General features: G+C 40.4%; 2 protein-coding genes across 3 annotated transcripts in view; one reads left to right on the top strand and one right to left on the bottom strand.

The window, feature by feature from the left end:
• Positions 1-18,434, top strand: part of PLPP1 (phospholipid phosphatase 1) — a 67,488-nt gene extending 49,054 nt beyond the window's left edge. For both annotated transcript variants that reach the window (XM_074569097.1, XM_074569096.1), the window contains exons 4-6: positions 2,695-2,752; positions 15,614-15,790; positions 17,988-18,434. In XM_074569097.1, the coding sequence (XP_074425198.1) occupies positions 2,695-2,752; positions 15,614-15,790; positions 17,988-18,113 (361 nt within the window). In that variant the 3' untranslated portion in view covers positions 18,114-18,434. The remainder of the gene's footprint in view (positions 1-2,694; positions 2,753-15,613; positions 15,791-17,987) is intronic.
• The window catches only part of MTREX (Mtr4 exosome RNA helicase), a 41,498-nt gene continuing 36,205 nt past the window's right edge, over positions 18,312-23,604 (bottom strand). Inside the window, exons 24-27 of the mRNA XM_074569095.1 lie at positions 23,377-23,433; positions 22,797-22,959; positions 18,872-18,976; positions 18,312-18,559 (exon numbers count right to left, since the gene is read on the bottom strand). Of these exons, the coding sequence (XP_074425196.1) occupies positions 18,507-18,559; positions 18,872-18,976; positions 22,797-22,959; positions 23,377-23,433 (378 nt within the window). The 3' untranslated portion in view covers positions 18,312-18,506. The remainder of the gene's footprint in view (positions 18,560-18,871; positions 18,977-22,796; positions 22,960-23,376; positions 23,434-23,604) is intronic.

Genomic DNA, 23,604 nt, shown 5'->3' with positions numbered 1-23,604 from the left:
AATCTCTGCAAAGCTGTTCTTTTGATGTCTCACTCTGACATTTTAGAAAGAATCAAAAGAAGACTTTGTACTTACCAACTCTATTTCGTGATGCTACACTTTCACTGGATGCTGTTCCAGTATTCATTTGAAACAGATGTCCTGAAATCTGACTTGCAAATTTCTACTGGGATAATTTAGCCTTTCCTTCATTATCAAAGGGTAGAGCTTTTGAGAGCTGTCTATACCATTTTATTTATAAGTTCATCTTTTTCTAATACTTATGCATTCCTTGGACTAGTAAATACTGGTTTGGGTTTTTTTAAGTAAAAATTTGTTTTTGAAATGCTGCCTCGTGGCAAGCCAGCACTTCCAGTATGATCACAAAGAAGCCTAGGCAGCTGCTAGGTTGGTTTGATAGACAGGATGTTCTCCTGGCTTTGGGAAGATTTGTTTGCATGCTGAGGAATCATTGGGAAACTTTTCCATTGTCAAGCTTAGTGTTTGAAATGATTTTAAGATTTATTTTTTAAAAAAATGTCTGTTTATTACGAAGAACTCTAGAGACAGCGGTATTGCCAAAGAAATTTCACTGGGATTGCACAATGTACAAGTTGGATCAATACTGTGTCCCAGTTATATTTCTGGCAATACTTTATGTGCTCAGCACAACATTTTCAGTCATGCACAGCATGCTTATCTATGCCTGATGAGAATGCATTGAACTTAGAACAAGGCATTCTTAACGTTACATTGGGCTAATGCATTCCTAAAACCAAGAATGCCAGTAGTCAAAAACACCTTTAAAATGGTATAGGAATTCCAAAATAAACTTGAAGAATTGTATTTATTCCTTCTCTTGCTTAATAGCCTTCTGAATTCCTTCAGTTGGCAACAGGTTGCCTTCAGAAACTGTAGGAAACATCATCTTATGGACAACAGGAATAGCTCCAAAGTGAGTGGATAAAATACTACATGTGGCTCAGATGGCATGTTTGTCTGAAAGACAGAGGTCTTCAATATCCTTATTGTATTGGCTTTCGTAGTGGACTCTAGCCCAGAGAATTTAACTGATGAAGAGTTAAAAAGTACTAAAGTGGAGAAGGGATGTCTAGCTAAAATGTAATCTTAATGTTTTTGAATTGTAAATATCTGAAGATAACACATTATCAATACATTTTTTAAGAACCAAATTGAAAAATATCTCTGTGTGTATATATATGTATGCATATATATGTATTTATATATAATATAGTCACACACACACAGTCATCTTATTCTTTTCAAAATTGCTTAACTAGTACCTTTGAAACTGAAAGCTATTTGCAGTGCTTTGAATCAACTATAAACCAAGAATTCTAAAACCTATGGAGGAAATTTTATGTGGGGTTTTTTTTTCCTAGTACCTGATGCAGTTTTGTAATTTTATATATGCGAATTAATGCAGGAAGTTTTGCAGTTCCGCTTATGCACAAGATTGTTTTATTGCCTTCTTTGTGGTATTTGAGTAGTGAATGATTAACCCAGTTATCTTACAATGTATCAGAGCTGCCTTCGTTACTCTCTGAAGAGTGGAAATGTTTCCCTTGACCAGGAATTTCCCTGGCCTCAGGCTCTCTGCCTGGCTGAGGCACCAAAACAGGGACCTGCTGGATACGGAGGGCAGTCTGGAGAGCTATGAAACTTTATTGTTGGCCTTGTTTGTGTGTGGAGGGCTGTGTTAGTTACGTAGCTAAATTGCACAGAAGCCTGTCTGAGACCTGTGAAGCAGCACCATTACAAGGCTCTGCGTTTAAAATAGAAAAAAGAGTGTCAGTACAGTTTCTTTCATATCTCTGCTTAAGACAGAATTAGAAATGTCTTTCCATTTTGCTCTCTCCTCTTGATGAAGATGTGGGTGGGATTTATTTTCCAGCTGTGGTACTCAGCTCCTCGAAGAAGCCACCTGTGCAGGGGAGGACCTTGCCAAAGGCACACTGAACTGTCAGCATCGACTGTCCAGTCCCCTTCAGTCTGGCCCTGCTATAGAAGCCTTCATGAGTTGAAGGCAAAGTTGACACTGTTTAAATGAGAGAGCCAAGTATGAAGCTATTTCAACAAATATTAGATGAGGTGTCGTCTTTTGCGGTTGGCTGGCTAATGAACTGCCTTCCTGCATTTCCCTCTGCACTTCAATGATAGATGATCGTGGTCTTTATGAATCAGTACACTTAACGAAGGTATACATATGTATACATGGTATAAACATCTAGATTTGCATTGTTAACTACTGTGTCTTGATGGTGATGAAATGCAACTAATTGGTTTGGGGTGATTAATGTGTTAATTTTTCTCATACACATACTGTGACTATCAGATAAGTAATTTAGAAAAAAATGATAATAGTTTTCTGGTATTTATCAAGAAGATGAAATAAATATACTGCTTTAAAGGACGCTTTATTTCAATCTTTGAGGATGCGTTCACTTGCTGTTTGAACTTCAATCAAAGGACTGGTAGTTTCTACCTGATGTGGAGATTAACTTAATGCTGGAATAGGATAGCTGCTGAGCATCAAGTCTGTGCTGTTTGTCAAAAGCTGTTGTCAGCCTGGATAGTCTCCTTGAAAAGAAAGTATGGAGATGTTTGCATTTTACTAGTTTGCTTGTGTAAGATAGACTAGTATCATTGTAGACCGAGAAAAATAATGAGATGTCTGATTTTCTTCTCTTCCAGACTATCATTTTACTCTGGCCATTCTTCATTCTCCATGTACTGCATGCTCTTCCTAGCAGTAAGTATGCTCTTTCCATCTGAATAGCAACAAAAAGTCTGTTAGTTACCCCATACAAAAATGGAAATATTTACTTAGCTGCATTGTGCAAGGGACAGTGCTTTTGTAGGATGCTTGTCTGAGATAATTGAAGATTTCTCATTAGGTTGTAAGGGAACACCACTCTTACTGGGACAAGAAGTAGAATTATGTTCAAGTGCCTAAAAACACTTAATATGGTAATTGGCTTTTGTGAACCTGGTGACAAGTGGGTTTGGAAAATATGCTGCTATGTAGATTTAGTTATATTGAAAGTATTGTAAGCCATATAAAAATATATAATAAGACATGTCTGTCTTAATGGAACATGCAAAGCCCGTTTAAAAAACAAAACGGTAAAGTTAAACCCTGATCAAATGTGGGTGGGACCATAAGCATAAAACAGCAGATAAACGTGAATTTTTAAATTCCTTTTAATTTTCTCCTGTCTTGTAGAGGCAGGGAGAGAGAGTGAGGGAAGTTAGGGGACAGAGCTGTCTGTGGAAGTAAATACTAATAAGATCAATTCACTAATGCTTCAGTTGGAGCCTACTGTATTTCAGTTCAAGCTGTTCCAAGTCAGCTAGGGAAAATTATCCTAGTCACTCCTGGGATAAGCTTTGTAACGCTGAAAGACGGGTTTGGTTGTTCTCTCCCTGCTAATTTGTAACACAGAAAGTACTAAACAATTTTGTGCAACTTTGTTGTTAATGTAGTACTACAATTAGGCTCTAGTCCTGGATATAAATTGCTAACATAATACATACATGCTGGGATCTTCACAGAACTCGGATTCAATTTGCATTCTCATCTTGATCGCATTTTAGTTTTCTTCCTGTCTCTTGGCAATAGTGTAACAGCCACAGTGAGTGGACACATTATTCAAACTATACAGAAAGGAGTGGCTCTTCAGTATGACTTTAATTTTATAACATTATCTTTTTAACTTTATTTTAAAATAAAGCTTTTTCAGAAGCTCAATATTCAGTTTGGAACTATCATTGCAGCTTGTTTATGGCTAAACCTGTTTAGTTCCTCTCCCCTCTCTTACCTATCTTTATCTACTTTATCTAACGTAAATATAAAGAATTCATAAAAGTATTATGTCCTGGATTTGACTAGAATATAGTGCAACTTCCTGTCTGTCAGCTGTTTTTTTTTTTAATGTGTCTTTATTTGCTCATTATGACTAGTAGTTTCCAAAATTACATAGGTCCACTTGTGATACGATTCCAAAAATAGAAACCACTGTTTCCATCGTATGGTGGAGTAATTACTATTATATAGCATCCTAATACTGATTTGCTCCACGGGGTTCAGCCATACCCTTCTGATCCAACTTCTCCGTGCATGATTTTGTTGAGCAACGTGAGAATGTGATACTGCTGCTGCTCAGCAGCACAAAACTTAGAGACAAGAAAAAACTTGCTAGGTGTGTGGCAATATGTATGGCTTATAACTTAATACTGACTGGATTACAGTCGTTTGGCAGGGATCTGAATCTGTCTGACCTCTGTCACATGTATGTGTAAGGAGAGTCCTGCTGGCTGCAGCCTGGGGAAATGGTGGTGGTCTGGAGGACTTCTCAGCTGTACAGACTGAGAGAAAGGAGTTGCTATTTTCAAACCTTGCATCTGTTAATTAAAACCTCTGTCTTCCCTGGCTGCTGCCCACCCCCAGACCTTCCCACTTGCTGCAGTACTGAGAGGCCATCTCTAGTTGAACACAGTACAATAGAATATGTGCTGAGCAGCGTGGACTTCGGACCTTGTTTGTGTAACCTACTAGGATATGAAAAAAATGCAGCATTTGGCAAGGAAGCAAAGAATTCTTTATTATGAAGATCCTAACTTCATGTGGTTTCTGTAGTTGCTTTCTGTAGTTGCCTGTGGCATGGCTTTTTGAATCCATGCAAAGGAACTTGTGTGGAGAGTTCCTCAACTGTGAACATTGCCTGTCTTGGGGCTTTGTGTGTGTGAGAGCTTCACTCTTGGCAACCTTCTGCATGGGGGACAGGTGAGAAGAGGTGGTCAAATCCATCCTCTGTATACCACTTTGAGATGCGTAAATTGTTGTGTAAGCTTGTGTCAGTCCTGGTTCAGCAATGAAATAAAACTTGCGGACTTTCAGCATGCTGCTACAGAAACTGTCCTCCTGTTCATTCAGTTCTGTAGTAACAATGCAAGACAGCATGGTTTTACTTAGCTCCCTCAAGCTAGAAGGGTACAGATGTCTTTAACAAATGTCAGGTTAAGAGTTAGTGTTTTATTGGAGATCAACTTGTTATTCAGTAAACTTGCCAATGAGTAGACAATCCTGGCTGGAGGAGAAGGCATTTTTCATCTGTTCCTGCACCCCAGTTTCTTGTCTTGTCTCTGGCTGATCTATTGCCCAGTACAAGTAAGAGGCTTTGTGGAGATTAGACTTCTACTTTCTTCTGTCCTGTAATAAGATTATTCATCCAGAAACTGTTGGGAGACCTTCATGGGGACATCTGAAGAAGGTTAATGACTCTTGGGCCGGATGTTTTTACCTTGCTCGTTAACACAGCATTACTGCATACCAATCTTTGCATTGATTGTGATCTTTTTATTACAAAAAAATAAAAAAAAAAGTACAGATGTCTTCAAACAGGCAGCTACTGCAGGAAGGTAAGGAAAACTGCTTTCTAACACTCCCCCTGCTCCTTGCCTGTGTGGCAAGGCAGAGTGCTGCCACTGGCTTTAAACCAAAACCGCGGCACTTGATAACCTGTTCTTTAACTGAACTCTGATGCTGGCTCCATCTGCTCCTTGCACACTTACTCCAGCCGCGGACTGGAGTCATGAGCAGGACAGAATTGTTAACATGTGGCATTACTCACAGGCCAGTATTAATCATAACCAGACACTAGCATGCTGGTTTCTGGAGAGACTGCTATGTGTGCATACTGTGGAAAGCATACTCTTAAGTGTTACTTGCTGAACACGTGTACTGTGTCAGGTTATGCATTTCAAAAATGAGGGAATGTTTTTGGGGAATCAAAGGGAAAATGATCTCTGCCACAGACAGCAAAAGCAGTGCAACTGTGAAATGAGAGATGCTTGAAGTGTGTGGCTTAAATAAAGCCACTTTGCAAAATCCTAGGCAGAGTGGTGAAATACTTCTGCAGCTTCAGTTACTTAAAGCAGAATTGCTGAATTACAAACAAGCTAAACTGCAGCTTTTTTCGGTTCTGTGTGCTTGCACATGATGGATTAAAAATGAACACGAGGGGGTTCACCAGCATTTTCAAATGTTTTAGATGCTTTACACCTTTGGTGACATGAGAATTCCACAAGTCTCAGTGCGAACTGTGGTATCTGAGTTCTGACTGCATGACTTTGCTGGTATCGGGAGAAAAAACCCTGCAATTTTTAATTGGGCTGCATGTCCCACCTCATAGTGAGGGCAGTACATGGAAGCACCTGACAGCTCAGGCTTTATATTCAATGTGAAGAAAGTTTTTTGACAAAATGGTAAGCTGTAGGTGCTGCTGAACTTTTTTTGAAAGTTCATCTCTTAACAGTGTTGTGACTTTAATGTCTTCATATTATGGGGGCTTCATTACTCCGATAACAGGATTTTATCTGGCTGCTTTCTTGTTTTCTTGATACAGGAGTATATGGAAGAAAATGCATTATTTGATTCAGAAGGAAAGATAGAAGCAGAAAAGCTTAAAATTCCAAATTGAAAATACATACCTTGAATTTAAAAAAGCTAAAGAAACATGAAAGAATATCATGCCACATGAACTGTTCAAAATGAATATTCCAAGAAAGCACGTATCTGGGAATTTGAAGCATTTCTCCTTAGTTTGTCTTTTGGTTTGTGGGACAGCATGTGAGAGCAGAACCTAACTCTTAACTTGGGGAGAGGAAATACTTACTTGGTACATAATTTGGCCTCATGTCTTTCTGGGGGGACATAAATAACCTTTATTCCCCAGCATTTACAGTTACTTAATATTGTCTTTACTAGGTTCCTTGCAGGAGCAGTGTTCACCTTCCATGCATGTGGCAGTCAAGCTTTTAAAGGTTTTCTAAGTAAAAGGAATGAGTCTGGGATAGCATATCTTATATACTTCCATAATTGATAGCAGCTTCATTAAGCTAGTCCCTGCTTTAAAGCCTTTTATGGCAAACTAGAGTGAATCTACACTTTGATACCATGATAGAATTGTCAGTGTCCTCTTGTGCAAAATCTGGACTTGAACTGGTCTCCTGTTGCTTGCTGTGTGTGAACATCTGGCATTAAAACAGGAGCAAGTGCAGTGCCTAATGCATATCACTGTGGCACCTGCCACTGAGAAAGGAGATCTGTTTGTCTGCAGAGTAAGGAGAAGAATCAATAAATTCTGTTTCATAAAACACTTACCGAACAAGTTCTAAAAGAATGATAATATGATAGAAATGTGTGGGTTTTGAGTAACTTTAGGGAATGTTGAATACTTTGTTATTTACTTACTTAAATGAGCAGTGGTCTATGTCACTTATCATTCTTACATCATAGAGATCACTGCTGCTTTTTTAACTGGATGTTATGCTGCTCTGTACCTGTAAAAAAGCCATTGTGTCCAGGGTGACCAGTTTAAAGCCTGGATTTTCAGCCTACTACCAGGTTAGACTTATGGTTTCTTCTAGTTTCTGACTCATTGGTATATGGAATGAGTGAAACCACAGAAAAAAATCTGCTTGCAGACTGTCAAGTCAGGAAGTTGTGTAGGAGAATGTATTCTGAGATTCATTTGGCAGAGCTAGGTGGGTCAGTGTGGGTCCAGACGGAGCCGTTATCTCTGGGAAGTTTTTGCCAACAACAGCTTCATGTGAAAACTAGAGGCAGTTTGAGCTGCAACAGTATGTGGGAACCCAGTGACCTAATAACAGATGCTGGATCCCAAATGGTCTCCATCATCCCCTCCTGCGGCTGCTCCTTTCTTTTCATAGTTAAGCAATTGGCATGGTCTCTCCTGTATCAACAAAACCATGGGCTTGAAGAATGGGAAAGGTGAGTATAGTTGAATACCTCTCCTAGCAATGTCCACAAGACCAAACTAGCACCCTTCCTCTAGAGGGGGAGATGCTGCAGTTAATAAGTTTTTTTTCCTTTGACTTTTTTTAAACTTACGTCTGAAACTATCATAAACTAAAATGCTAAATGCTTGCTGTCCTCAGTAGAGAGAATGACCCTGCTGGAACTGTTGCAGTTGGCAGAAATAAGTGTGTCCCTGAGGATCAGATTGCTGTAACAGAGTCAGTCTTGGCTGTAGCTGGCCTGGACACTTACTTCCCTGCCTGCACCTAACCTGGGATGAAGAACAGGGCCACAGAAACCCAGCCAAGCTGCCCTGCTATTCTGGGGCCAGCAATGTGTTTGTATTGCTTAGGCTTGGGACAAAAGCGGATGATGAATCTCTGCACAGCGTAACTTGAGTGGCCCTCAAGCTCTCCCACAGTTCTTTGGGAAAGAACACCCTGTGTGTCCAAGGATGCAAAGAATTAGAGGGGGACGGGAGGGCAACTGGTATTTCAGTGACCTCGTCTGACAGCTTTCTTTTGCAGAGAGATCATAGGCTAAACACAAGTGAAAGCAGGGTTTAGGCTGCTTTTTGTACTTGTGCTCCTAAATGTGCCAACCAGGCTTTCCTCTTGAAATATCTTACTTTAATTGTTTATGTTAGGATTGGAGGTTGAGTGAAACAGTACCCAAGTAAGACCCTGGGAGCCTTTAACACAGTATTTTAGGTATGTCTGTCTGCATGTTAGTATTTCTTTACTTTCCCAAATGCTACTGACTAGAGCTACAGAACAGTCTTTAATGTGTTCATACCCACATGAAAGTTGAGGACTGCCTAGTCTTCAAAAACGAATGAAAAGACATCTGTTACTGAAAATGTTTTGTTTGGCTGTAGCTGTGGGTAGTACCAAGCATCTTGAAGCAGAGATGAAAAAATAAAGGGTAACTGGTCATGCTGTGAGGCTTAGGTATGGAGACACTTGTGCTTCTGCTTCTATGTGCTCCTAGTATTATTTTAATATTAGTATTAGACTTATAGTAAGCAAAGCAAAACGACTTCTCCATAGTTTGCTTGGGAGTTATGGCTGTCAGTACTGGTGAGATTATTCTGAATTGGCTCCAGTAGGACTGAGCTGAAAGCAATACCTTCCAGTGCTTATGTTCTTCTAGTAAAGGTTTCTATAACTTGGTAGACACAACAAAAAAACACTTACTCCAAATAGAAGGAACACATTTGGTTTTTTTTCTCTTCAGAAAAGAGCCAAGTGTTAGCAATTGCAATGAAATAAAATGTTATTGTTTATCCTGCTTTATGGTAAAATGATGTCAATAAACAATTATTTCTGCAATGTACAGCCAAGTTGAGGCTAGAGGATTAAAAACCCAAAAAACATTACTTTTCCAGTGGGAAATGTCTGTACAGAATAGATTGATTGTACTTTTGATATTGAATTGAGAGTTGGGCTATTACTAGTAACAGACAGGATTTTTTTTCCCCGTTGTATAGGAGGCAGCTCTTGGACACCAATTGCCTTTTCACAGCAGCATGCAGCTATCTGAAAGAGGTCAGACTAGTACATATTCTGCCCTTTTTCTCTAGTCTGGTCACTTTCTCCCCACCTTAATTCAGCTGTCCAGTGGTTCAGTTCCCTGTACCAGTTCACCATAGGGTTCAAACATCAGAGCTGGCCCAGGGGAGTAAGCAGGAATACACCTTTAAAATAAAAGGCATAGACCATCCCTTTGAACAGCAGCCTGATACACCTCCACCTTGAAGAAAATGCAGACCCTAATATCCTTTTCCTTCACTGAAAGGGGAAAAATTAATTCTGAAGTGTTGCTTCTTTCCCCCTTGTTTTCTGCCCAATAAAAATAAAGAATGGATAATACTGCATATGTACCAGGGATCATAAATATGTATTTGTTATGAAAAGGAGGAGATCCAATTAAAAAGGCAAAATAAACTTTAAAGTTACTTTTTTTTTCTTTAAGAACACCAGCTTGTGAGTGACTCATGAATTCTGCTACACCTCTGCAGTGCTTTTATAATACGGTTCTCTGTTTGGATGTGAGGCTGTTGTGTTTAAAATTACATGGGATAGGCATTATCCATATTAATATCAAGCTTCACATATAACAAACTGCACATTGATTTCTGGTTTGCAGGCAGTGTCTTGTTGGTTGGTGCCTAGAGCTCTGTTTATTCGTAGATACAGTGCTTACAGGTATAAAACAAGCGCTTGCACTTGCATGTAACATTTGCATAAACACAAAAGTGTATATGACAGGTTCTTTCTCAGCACATCTTGTGGCTCTTGGCCATTCATTGTTTTGTGCTCAGAACTGCAATTTTTAAACTGTTCCTTAGATTCTTACACTTCCTTGAGTTCCAGAGTTTGTGCTAGCTGAAATGTGATTAATAGCTCTTATACAAAGCTATTTGAACAATGGCCTTTATACAAACTACCTTTTATACAAGTGAATCTCTTAAGTTTCCTGTAACATGCAAAAAGGGGAGAGCTATTTTACAAACCTTCACAGAAGAAGTAGAGAGCTTGGAAGATCTCTGAAGATCTCTACTTCCTCCCCTGTTGCCCAACCTGAGCAGGGCAGAGATGCCTTGGTCTGTGCTGCTGGATAGTTGATCAGGGCTGGAACAGGGAGATGGCAGATCATCCATCTGTCTAAATGTTTATTTTCTGTTGCTTTATAGCATTATCCAGGGTGAATGTCTCAACTTTCATCCTCTTGGAGGATCTCATTTGAGTAACTCCTTGTACCAAAGATACTCAGATGCAAACTGTGTCTTGTAGAAGTGGGTAGCACTGTGGTTTCTGGAGTCCCCTCTCCTCACAGAAAGCCAGTGACGCTTATTTACTGGTGGAGCTGGAGGGTGGATAGTTACTTTGGCACTCTGTGCATCTACTTGGCTCCCTAATGGAAGAATTCACAGTGTTAGGAGCAGGGAATTGTGTCCTGTAAGGATGTCCTTGGGTTATCCATAGAAATGTGCCTATCCTACAAATGTGCCTGGATTCTCAGCCTTTATTCCTAGCCCCAGGTAGAAGAATTTTGCGCCATCTTTTATCAGATTAGAGGCTGTTTATTCTTCAGACTTTGAAATGCTGGTGCCTCCTGTGCTTTCCCTTCTTCCTTCCACCCCTGCCTCATTAACAAAACCACTGAAACATGGTACCCTTCATATCCCCTCCCTCCACCCCAAAAATCCCAAAGCCAACCACATAGATGTGTACACATACTTGAGGTGGCTTACACATTACTGTTTTGGAGCTTCTCGTTTTGTGAAGAATCCTTGTGGTGGATGTCCACAGCACTGATTACTGTTTGTGGGTCTTAGGACTTTTTGGGTCAGCAGACTTGCTTCGAAGTTTGAGCTTTTCTAACTGTAGTCAGTAATGGATCCAAATACTAATTATAGCTGCAGTAGGATCTCGTGCCTGTTAAGAGCAAAAGAGTAATGCCATAGGGCTTTTCCTCAATGCTCAGATATCATGAAACCAAAGTTAGACATGACTAATGGTAAATGCTAAGTAAAGTAAATGCCATTTACTTGCTCTTTCCCAAAATGCGTATTGACTACTATGGTCTCTCAAAGTAGAGCTTATTTCATAAGAAAACTGACTTTCTGCACCTTTGTTTCTCCTCCAGACTCTTACTATTCATACTTGGACAAATTGAGAAGTGTTCTCATTTCCCTGTGTCACAGGGGAGTTTCCTCTCTGGGAAAACCATATATTCTCTCTGTTTTGCTATTAAGTTCATGATGCTCTGAGTATATTAGGATTGAGGAGACAAAAATAAAAGGGGAAAATAGGTTCATCTCCAAAGGGAAAGTGTACTTCTGTTTCTTAGAACAGGACACCTGTAGGAAATGCAATTACTAGGGAGGGCCTTTTGATATCAGGAAATATAAAATCCTATTGAAGAAAATCCATTTTCAGAAAGTGATAGAACAAATCAATTGGTACAAGTAAAACTCTTCCTGGGTGGGAGAAAACCTCCCCAAACTTTTTTCTTTTTGACTCCCATTCTTGGAGGACTGAAAGGGCAAGGGGATTTCCCATATCTTAATAGGCAAAACATTTTGCAGTACAGAATTTTTTGTGTAATAGGATTTTGGGAAAAAAGATGAGATGGTATTGAATGAAAAATGACATAGGAGTTTTAAGTATTGAAACTAAATATCTGAAATATGACCTCAGTAATTGGAGTGAGTAGGTTTTGGTAGATTTAAAAGAATTTTGTGCCCTTAAGGTGGTGATGTGAGATATTAGCTGTTAGGAATTTTTCCTTTCTTGTGGAGCTGCGTGGTTAAACCTCCAAAAGTCCATCTAGGAAATAAAAGTCACTGTACTTCAGAATTGGGTAGGCAGGCATGTGTATATGTGTATTCATACTGCTTTGGTGGAAGAGCAAATACTTGAAAGCTATGCTAGAAATGTTAAGAGTAGCAAATGATTCTCCAGTTGCAGAGACCCTTCCATTCATGTCTGTGGCTTCTTGCGAGAAGCCACAAAGTAGCTGTGAGTTTCTCTTCATTCCTGTGTGTATTTTTAGAAATGAAGTACTAGACCATAGATTAAGAAGAAACTTGTGTTCAGGATGTGTGTGGTGTAGAGAACATACTTTCATTATAGAGTAAGCATTAGCTAGTAGGGGAAAGAAAGTTGGAGATTATTTAATCCCATTACAAGAAAGTTTATTTGAAATCTATTTGTGCACTCTTAAAAAGAATGAACAAAACAACCATGAGAAACAAGAAGATGGGGGAGTGAAGAGAAATAGATGGTAGCTGAATGATATTACTGAACGATGGGACAGACGCTCAGAAACAGGATAGCAGGGAAGCTATAGCATGGTCAAATAGCTGTCACTGATAGGAGAGACACAGTGTTCTGATAGCAACAGAACAGCTCTGGATGCTCCTAGGGCGTTCATAGGCTCACAATTGTATTTCTCAGCAACAAGTGAAAAGCTGTGAATGAGCATGACAGTAGGATTGACCAGATGACGTTTTCTAAAGTTTCTGCTGCTTCTGTAGATTACGAATTTTACTTGTAAAGCTTATTCCTTTCTAGCAAAGAGACTTGGGTGGGGAGACAGGCAGGGATTTGCTTCTGTTTCCCTTCTTTAAGCCTGTGCTGTAAATGACTTCAAAGAGGAGCAAAAGAACCTGAGGCACGCTGTGTGTATTGGGAGGGGTTCTGAAGTCATTGCCCTCTGTTAGTCAACAGGGTCAAAATAGTAGTAAATGTTAATGCAGCGGGACATCTCTATATTGTGTGTATAATGCTGTGTAAGGACTAATACTCTTGGGCATACTTATGGTATCAACCTTGGTTTATATTTAATGGAATTACAAGGCAAAAGCTCTTCCTGCGTGGTCCTGCTGGCCTGTTTCAGCCCAGAGGTGGCTGTTGCCTTTCTAAGAGTGAGTCATGGTGGTAGGAAGAATCTTTGCGGAGGAGCATCACTGCCTGAGCCTATTAAAACCAGTGTCAGTTTGAAGTTACCTGCCTAAAAATAACAGGGATTTTGCTATTGCAGCAGCTGGTTAATAAAACATCGCTCTCAACTGAACAACAACAACAAAAAAAAACAGGAAAAAACCCAACACAATTGTAAGCAGAAGAACAGCTGCGGCTTCTGAAATTAAACCCAGCAGTGATCAGTCACACTGACACTTCTCTGTGGTATGATTTCTCACCCTTCTCACAGCTAGTTTTAGAAGAATATAAATTCATCTGCTAGTAGATGGTGCAAGAAGGGCTTTGGGCATTTCCTGTACAGCTACTGGAGTTGGTGGTGTGCAAAAGCACCTAGAACTGATGGAGCCTGTAGCCAACTGCATGTGTTCTGCAGGTAATAAAGCAGCTCCAGGTCATCTTTATGACTGGAGAGTACTCTCTTAGTATGGAATTCAAGTCTTCATCTAGATGTTAAATCCAAGTTTCTTGTTTGATGCTTTGTCAAGCAGAAAGAAAATCCGAATATGTACTGCATAAGGGAGATTCAAAAACTGTTTTATTGGTCATTTGGTGGTGTGTGCTGGCATCTTTTCAAGTTTGCTTTTAGTGTGGCTTGCCTCATTTTCATCTCCTGTTCAGAAGTAAACCTGGTTCCCCACCTATCTGCAGTTGCATAACCATTTTTCTTTCTAATACGAATATACATCTCTGACAACTACCAGAAATGCTTACATAGAAGAAAATTTTTTACAGCAAGGTATTTTTAGCTGTCTTAAGCAGAATTTAGTGGGAACAGGGAAAGAGGAAAGAACAGCCAGCATTGAATCATCAGCCAGCTCTGTATAGGCTACCAGCCTCTGCTCCTCAGACCCACCTCTGTTCCATTTGGTGCTCAGGTAGTGCTCTGGTCTGCTGTTGGTAAATCCAGAAGTCGTATTAATGAAAGACCATTAAAACACCTTTTGTTAAAAAAAAACCGTGTGTCAGGGAACTTTTGAAGTGGCTAAATAACATTTTCCCTAGTGGTGAAATAAAGGTCCCCAGAAATATGTAGTGCCCACCACTTGAGGGTGGGGTGGGGGGAATTATTTTCCAGTTCAGGCTTAGCTGTAGCTTCTTCAGAGTCCAATTTCACCCTGACCTTGCTATTAAAGAAAACCGGTGATGGATAGGGTTGATCTTTTTGATGCTCCATTTATAGCTGAAAAAGTCAGCATGCCAAAATTATGATGTAAGTTACTCAGAGAAACCAACCAAACATTCCCCAAATGTTTAACTTTGGAAAGTAGCACCTTTGCATCTACAGTGTGTGCTCTGTGCCTGTGTTTACATTGTAAATGTAATGCTTTTAAAAGGTAGCCATGGCTTTTGAAGTCGGCAATAGAGGGATTTACCAGAAGCTTAGTGTGCTGACGTAGTGCCTGAAGCCTGTGTTTTAGTGAGCTTCTATGATTTTGCAAGACTGTCAATTAAGGTTTTGTACTTGACCTGAAGTTCCTAGATGGTACTGAAAAAATATACTTGAACTGTTAAATATAACTTCCAACTGTATTGTTCTCCTCCGTAAATCCGGTAACTCTGGTCCTTTTTTTGGTGACAGGATCAAGTTCCAGAATAAATTCAATGATGTTTACAGGGTGGATTTGGAGAAGCTCCTCTTATAGCTGAAATAAGAGGTCTCTGTCCTAAGACAGACCAGAGAAGGAAACAAAAGTAGGGTCTTAGATTGGATGGGAAAGTAATAAACACAGTAAATTTGAGATAATACATCAAAAGCATATACACAACAGAAATAGTGCTGAGGGGAGAGAAAAAGCATGGGAAGTGCACGTACACACTTGCTTACCAGAGTGGTAACGGGGTTAACATGCAGCTAAAAAGGACTAGGAGCAGATGGAGCTCGGTGAACTGCACCAGTGACAACTGAGGAATGTGATACTCGATGTTATCAATCATCATATCAAGTTAGTTCTGACACTTAATTGCAGCTGGAATATTATGCTAAAAGGTGATAGTACTAAAGGTGATGGGAATTGAGAATAAAGTTAAAAACTGTCAGCTCTGCATTTAGTATATGTAAACTTTACTGAAGACGTTAATGCTATCTGCTCAGAGCAAGATGGGGCTCCCTATGTTTGGAGGACTGTAAATTCGGATGGTTGCTAGCTAACATTTGTATATCACTTGGAACATTTGTGGACATTAGTATGTCTCTGAACATGAATTTCAACTCAACTCTTTGAAGAGACCCAACACAATTTTACACAATTATTGCTTCTATATTTACTGCATTTTATAACAATTTTTCTTTTCCTTTTAGCTTTACCTTCAGGCCAGAATGAAAGGAGACTGGGCAAGACTTGTACGTCCTACTCTACAATTTGGTCTTATTGCTACATCTATCTATGTGGGTCTCTCACGCGTTTCTGATTACAAGCATCATTGGAGCGACGTTTTAACGGGACTCATTCAGGGAGCATTGGTAGCTGTGCTCATTGTAAGTAATTCCCGAGGGGGGTGTGTGTGTCTAAGTGCTGCTTTTATAGACAGCACCTTAGAACTGCAGGCTGTGTTCAGAGGAAAGCAGACCTGTCTTCATAATGTTTTGAAATTGCTGGAGAGGGGAAACAACTCCTTGAACTGGGTGTAGCAACAGTACTTCAGGGAGTGAGGCAGACTCCAGGCCAATGATGAGATAAGTGGCAGGTTTAGCTGTTAGACAACACAAAATTGTCCCTGCCCAAGAACTTTTCAAATAATGGAGATGGAAACACTCAACTGCAAAACCATGTGGGCCTCTATATAACCATACCTTTTACTTCTAGCCAAATTCTAAATCTCAAGTACAATAGCAGAGGAGAACTGTGTATGAGGTAAGCAGGGCAAAACCAGGCCTTTAAGGATAAGGACAGTGTGAAAGTGTCAGCCTCTGCCAGCTTATACAGCCTGCGTTTTCAGTCGAATGGGAAACCAGAACCTTTCATGGCTTCTTGTGTGCATTTTGAGTGCTAAAAAGTGTACACAACAAGAAGCACATGAAGCTTACCTGTACTGAAGAGTGAAAAGCTATCCCAAGGAACAGAGCATCAGCTAAACTTGGAGCCATGGGCCTGGCTGACTTAGTGGCAGCGGTTGTGCTGGCTGTCACCAGAGTGCCGTGGTGGATTCATCCATGGGAAGGGAGAGATCAGAGGGGCTTGTGGTGCAGGGACATGAACTAACTGAGGTCATACTGGAGAATTCCCTGACCAAGAATTGAGGCTCAACTGGAAGAACCACTTCCAAGATAATAAATGCTTTCTCAGCTGAAAGTCAGAAGCTTTGTTTACTTTTTGTGACCAATCATCAAAACAAATCTTGGAGCAGCTCTGGGAAACTATATATACTGTATTAGCCATTATTAAATAGCTGTGTGTTGACTAAAACGTAATCCTACTGCTCATTTTCACACAGTCTAATTTTCAAAGAAAAGGGATGCACAGAATGAAAACATCAGGGATACAAGAGCCAAGGGCACTTTTATTAGGAATACACGCATAGCGAAGGGTGTTGGAGATCTTGGACATGCTTAGCAATACAAGAATGAGTAAAGGTGGCATTACAGTGAACAGAGTTGAAAGATGAGGAATTTATTTTTAAGAATACCACCACCACCACCCCCCAAACAAAACCCTTATCTGAAAGAACGGAAGAGCTCACCTCCATAAACAGAAAGCTGAGGTAAGAGCCTGCTGGTGCAGCAACTGCAAATAGAGCACTAAATTGAGTGAATTCAGCTTTAAGTGGAAGCTGAAACTCATCTGGTATGCAGCTGCAGCAGCATGCTGGGCCATCAGAGCCCTCGGTGTGGAAGATGGTGTATTCCACTGCCCTGAACTGTGTTCTGCAGCTGTCGGGTTTGCAGTGGGAGGGGAAGAGGTGGTGGAGGGGGAAAAAAGGGATTGTAAGGGAAGGCTTCTCATTTATTGCACTTCATGCAGCGCTGTACCCCACACATCCACTGCTAAGACTTGGTAAAGTGGGCATCAGGAAGAGAGCAAGCTGCAGACTGTCTCACAGTTGGAAGCTGTGAAGGAAGTGGGGTGATATGTTCAAATGAGTGCAGGAAAGGATAATGTAGGTAGAGTTGGACTTGCCAGCTGCTGGAGCTGTGGGTGAGACACATGGACTGAGGAAGGAGGAATCCAGGCTTGGCTTAACAGCTTTTTAAGAAATGCAAGTCAGAATGACACTCCAGAGAATAACAGTTTCTAATTATTGAACCTTCCTCCTCAGGTGAAGCACAAGATCTCCTGTCCTAAATAAATGATGGAATAAGTTTAGTCATACATGTAATCTGGGCCCTCAGCAAGCATAGCTTGCTCCTTCATTTAGAGTTGTTCAAACCATTGCTGCTGTAATGAAGCAGTGCCTGGTAAGGCAGTTAGCTAGCACACAAGCCTTGAATTTGGCTTAGACCATCAGTGGCTAAGTGGTCAAGGGCAGGGGCGGGGGTAACAGCTGCAGAAAAAGCTATTGAAAGAACAGATGCCAGAATTTTATATGAGACTTCCTAGCAATTTTCTAGTGTTTTAATCCATTTAAACTTTTTACTAGTTTTGATCATGGAATTTACCTTCTGCAAAAGCATTTACTTGTTGTTTCAAAGACTTGACTTAAAAGTGCAGGAGCTTAACACTAATTTGTTCATTTAGGTTGTGTATGTGTCTGACTTCTTCAAAGTGAGGGGATGTACATTTCAACCGAAAGAAGATTCCCATACAACCCTACATGAGACTCCAACAAACGGAAATCACTTTGGCAGCAATCACCAACCATGAAGAATGACCCATCTTGCTCTCTGAAAGGAAAACTTCACAAGTCTAACTATGTAATATAAGTAAATGCCTTTAAGGGACTGCTGCTGCTCTTGGATGCTCACTTTACCTGTATATAGTAACACCTATCACAGTTATTGTATATCTAAACTTTAAATTGCTGTTGGTTCAAGCTCTTGCTTAAAAGAAAAAAAAAAGCTATTCAAAATGTAAATTTTTATTGAAAACATGGTAACAGATATATTACATACACTGCTGTTTGTACATGCCTTGTTGAAACAACTGTGGTTCAAATACACACCATTAAAAGAAATAATGACTTGAGATGTAAGATGTGAAGCTGATTAACTTGTTCCTTAATATGAATCTAGTACGGTTTTTAGAAGATATCTTCTCTTACAGGTAAAGGCTTGCAGCAAACACAATATCTCTCTTGATTTTTGTAATCCCTATTAAAAAGGAAATCCTTATTAATATCCAGCAGTCATAACTGACACAATCACTATTTTAAGTACAGTTACAAGCACGTAATGATAAAGTGTTACAAGTCCTAAATGGATGTCATTATACATCCACTGTCAGTCACAAAATTAATTCAAACCTTGTAACATGGATGTTATCTGGAAATAGAGCAATGATGCTGTTTACCATGAATCTTACAATTACTAAATCATTCACCTACACCCACACCCCAGCTCCGCCACCCCCTTTTAATATGCTTCCTAGAATTACTTCTTATACTGTGGAAGTGAAATACATACCCTCTGCAAACTTATTTTCCAATTCTGTGTTTCCAATGGCTTTTGCAGCCTGGCACATCTGCCGGAGCAATTCTTCTAGCCTTCTCATGCAACGAATTATGCTACCTGTATAAAAAGAATGAGGCAAAACTCACTGAATAATGCAGTTGCTTGAGCCCACTTTGGACCAAAGCAGTAAGTTTCTTCTTTCCCTGTTCAAATTATCTAGAAGCCAATAGTGAGAACGGCCACAAGTCTTAAGCTTGGCTTCTGTTTAACAGTAAATTTCTCCCTCGGGCATTTCTTTGAAGCTACCACTAAATACTTGTCCTCTTCTTGTTTTCTCCTACTATTTTCACAGCCTCTAACTAGTGTCTAGTCAGAAGATGTTCTGGGCTGTTCAGTGATTCCTAGTTGATTTTTCTTTCAAGCGCAACCATACAGGTTTGGGAGATTCACAATAGGGTTATTTTTTTTGATAGCCCTCAGTTTTTCAGACTTACCACAGTAAGTGGTCTACCTCACTACTCCTGTGCCTCTCAAGAGCCTATGGACCACTCTATCACTCAATTGCATGCATACAGTAATGCATAAATGCTCAGTCCTGACATAGCTCCTACACTGCAACTTAATACCCACTGTAGTTTTTTTACACATTCATCTTGTTTTTAACGTCTCAATTCAGCCCAAGCCACTGTACTGAGTTTCACAAAAAAAATGAGCCTGATACTTATGCTCTTGTGGTGGCATGGAAACAGTGTGCTGTTTGGTCATTCCCCCAGCATCTTCTCACACCTACAGTCAAAGTTATTGTATGCAAAATGACTGTATAGGGTAAACACAGGATGAAGGGATTGAGAGCAGGCCTGAGGAGAAGGACCTGGGGGTACATGAGCCAGCAATGTGTGCTTGCAGCCCAGGAAGCCAACTGTATCCTGGGCTGCATCAAAAGAAGCATGGCCAGCAGGTTGAGGGAAGTGATTCTGCCCCTCTGCTCTGCTCTGGTGAGACCCCACCTGGAGTACTGCGTCCAGCTCTAGGGCCCAACAATGTAAGGACATGGCCCTGTTGGAGAGGGTCCAGAGGAGGGCCACAAAGATGATCAGGGGGCTGGAGCACCTCTCCTTTGAGGACAGGCTGAGGGAGTTGGGGTTGTTCAGCCTGAAGAGAAGGCTCCAGGGAGACGCCTTCCAGTACCTGAAGGGGGCCTACAAGAGAGATGGGTACTGTTGTGACAGGACAAGGGGCAATGGTTTTAAACTGAAACAGGGCAGATTCACACTAGATATAAGGAGGAAATTTTTTACACTGAGGGTGGTGAAACACTGACACAGGTTGCCCAGAGAGGTGGGTAGCTGCCCCATCCCTGGAAACATTCCAAGTCAGGTTGGACAGGGATGAGCAACCTGATCTAGTTGAAGATGTCCCTGCTTATTGCAGGGGGGCTGGGCTAGGTGACCTTTCTATGGTTCTGTGAAAAACAAATCTCTAGACAAAGCATAGTACCTGGAGAAAAACTGTCCTGATGAAAAGAACATTTTACAAAGCTGCTGGGAAAACGAGAAGTTGCAAAAAGTAAAATAACAAAACACTTCTAAAAAACATTCATATGGTAGCAGTAGTAAGACGAGTTTGTGCGAGGGCAGCAGTCTGTAAAACCTACTGCAATGATGTGAGGTGAAATAAACCAAACATCATCTATTGGACACAGCACAAAGCCAAAGCAAGTGACCCGCGGGCAGCGCCCCTGAGCCCGGCCACGCTGCCTTGCGGCAGGCCCCGGCTGAGCTCCCAAAGATGCTGCTCATCTCCATTTACAAGGCCAACCCTGACACCCATTCAGGGAGTACTCATTTGCAGGCAGCTTAGCTGGCGCTGTTGCAGATGTACTTTTTTGTGCATGAAAAAAAAAAAAAAAATCACATTTTTGGAATAAATTACTATTGTCTATACTTACTTCCACAACAAAACAGCTGATCTGCAAACTGATGAATAGGTCACCGAGCTCAGTTTACCATTTTTCCCTACAGCTTTAAGAAAGCTTCTCTAATTTCTATTTCTTCCCAACACACACATTTCAGCTTAATGACAACTCATTTTCATTAGCCAAACATCACTGCTCCAAACTGTGGCAAGCACGTGTGCTCTTGGAGCACTCCGGCTTATGCTGCAACCCACAAAGGCAGCCACTTACTTACCATAACTACAGGCTTTCGCACTACTCAGAACTGCACCCAAAAGGGGTTTCAGGCAGTTGACCATCATGACTAATAAAATAGCAGAACACCATTTAGGCTAGTGAGAGTGGAAGTGTGCCATCAACTTGAGGTTTCTCTCTAGAGAAGTTCTGCTACTGCCTCTTGAGCAGTGTTTCAGAAAGCACTTTTAATAAGCTGGAGGGGGTGGCGGTGATGAAGAACTAGTTTTAAAAAAGTGGTGGCTTCCAATGCACTCTCTAATCAAAATTAAGACAGGAACCACCAATATCCAAAATGCAAATTTGTACATAAGATGAAAGTAAGGATGCTGTGGTTTTTGGTTTGTCTTTTGTCGTTTTTTTTGTTTACTTGCTTTTGATTCTGACTTTTCATTTCTTTGAAATCACTGTTGCGACTGGGCTAACCAGGGCAAACTCCCCTGGGATTTAGCAACACCACACTGCATTTAAGATAAGCATAACTGCCAGTGGACAGCTGAGGTGCTTTCCTTCCTTTTGCACAGAAAACCAGCCCCTTAAAAGTTAAGGGAAGAATTCTGCATCAACCCCTGCCACAAAAGCTGAACTTCTCAAAATAGGCCCATAAGATCTCATTTTAAGGGAGCTAGCACTGTTGACTAGGACAAAGCTGACCAACTAGCCTTAGCCCAAATATGGTACATGGAAAATGTTACTGCCCTGTGTATTCTGAATGGTCAAGTGCCAACATAAAAGCATAAGCCATCCCCTGTTTCTCCTTTTGTGTTCCGCTTACTCAGGCTGCTGCTACAGCAGATGTAAGGCTCAGACATTCATTGCAACAGAAGCAATCTAAGGCTGCCAGGATTCCTGTTGCTCACAGACAACCTGCTTTAGAAAGTTCCTGGGTCTATGCATTGTACTGCAGAAGTGCATGAATTCCTTTGTTTTAAGGGCTCCCATTTGCAACTGCGTATGTACAAGCAAGAAAACAGCATTTGAGAGAGGCAAGACAATGGCGACAGTAACAACTTCCAAATATCAGTCATTACACGAAGACTTGTAAGACTGGTACACCCATCCTACTGTTCTTCATGACTTTCAACACAGCCCATAAAAGATGAAATTGGGTTTTTCATTCTGGTTTGACCTTCAGGTGGATGGTTTGTCTTTTTGCAAAGTATCTGGGCTTTAAGCCATTCTGCCTTTAAAATAATGAAAACTACGCATCCTGCCTCAAGGGGCAGTTTCTACTACTCCCAATTTTAGGAACCAAATTAGCTCAGGTGACAGATTATATCTAGGCATTTCAGATATCTGTGTTGCACTGCAGTGATGAACCATCCAAAACAGAGACTTGGTTACCACCTCTCATTTCTGTCACCATTAAGGCAGCAGTAGGAACTGTCAATTTACCAGGTAAATAAAACACTTCACTGTAATGAGGAAAAGCGCAAGAGCTGTACTTCTTAATGGCAAGCATTTGGAACACATTTTTCGCTTAGGATTTCTGAGTTTTACAGAAAGTTTTTAAAATGTAGAGATATTCCTTTTAAAAATTCTTCTAGAGATTCTAAATTATCAACAGTGTAACTATAAATTAATATATACAGTAAACAAGTTTTTTCCACACCTAGTTTCAGCTGTGCAGATACTTGAATACTTCTGAGTTAATAAATTTTGTGATCTATTATAAGGTTATTCAGAATTACGATTCCATGCTATGGAATTACCATCTCAAAACTCCTAAAGAAGAAATGATTAACATACCTTCAAAGACATCAGTCATTTTGCAGATGTGAGCAAAGTTGGCTCCGTTTGCCCATGTATACACAACATCCATTAGGTTGGGTTTGAAAGAGTTTAAGTAATTTTCCTCATCAATTTCCAGTTTTGCTTCTGCTGACACCTTGGCAATTCTTTTTGCACACTCCTTTAAAAGAAAGTATTTTAAATGTATAATATGCTTAAACAGATCAAATGTTTAACCGACAGAAAGGCTTGCACGTTATTAGCTACTGCATACAGGATGAGGTTTCCTTTTTAATGTGAATTTCTCAGAATCGGAAAGTAAACCACTGTTTACATTAAGTCTGCCGGCACTAACAACTTACAGAGTAGCAAGCAAGCTTATAAAAGTTTTTAAAGGCATGTTCTAAATAAGCATAAAGATTTCTTGCAAAATAAAGATAACCCATTATTACACACTGCAAAACCACATGCAGTGGCAGCAAATGCACTGATGATCCAAAATCAAGTCTGCACCTTGCGCTCACTATACTTTACTCATACACTTCACTCTTGTTAACGTTAACCCCGAGCTCAGACAGGTTTCTAACAGACAGGTTACCTGCATTTGCCGAAGTGGTCCTGCCAACTGCTCTGTCAACTTTGGCATTTCACTGGACTGAAAAAGACAACATTAAATAATCTCATGCACTCCCATACATTTGCTCTACACCAAATTAAATGCAAAAATAGAAGTTCAATGTGTGCTAGTGCCATCCTAAATTATTTCAATGACTTCTCAAACCTTTTATCAAACACTAAAATTTACTGAATTCCCCAAGTACTTGTT

This window comes from Larus michahellis, chromosome Z (assembly GCF_964199755.1).
Source record: "Larus michahellis chromosome Z, bLarMic1.1, whole genome shotgun sequence".
Lineage (NCBI taxonomy): Eukaryota > Metazoa > Chordata > Aves > Charadriiformes > Laridae > Larus > Larus michahellis.
This window is presented reverse-complemented; position numbering and strand designations above follow the sequence as displayed.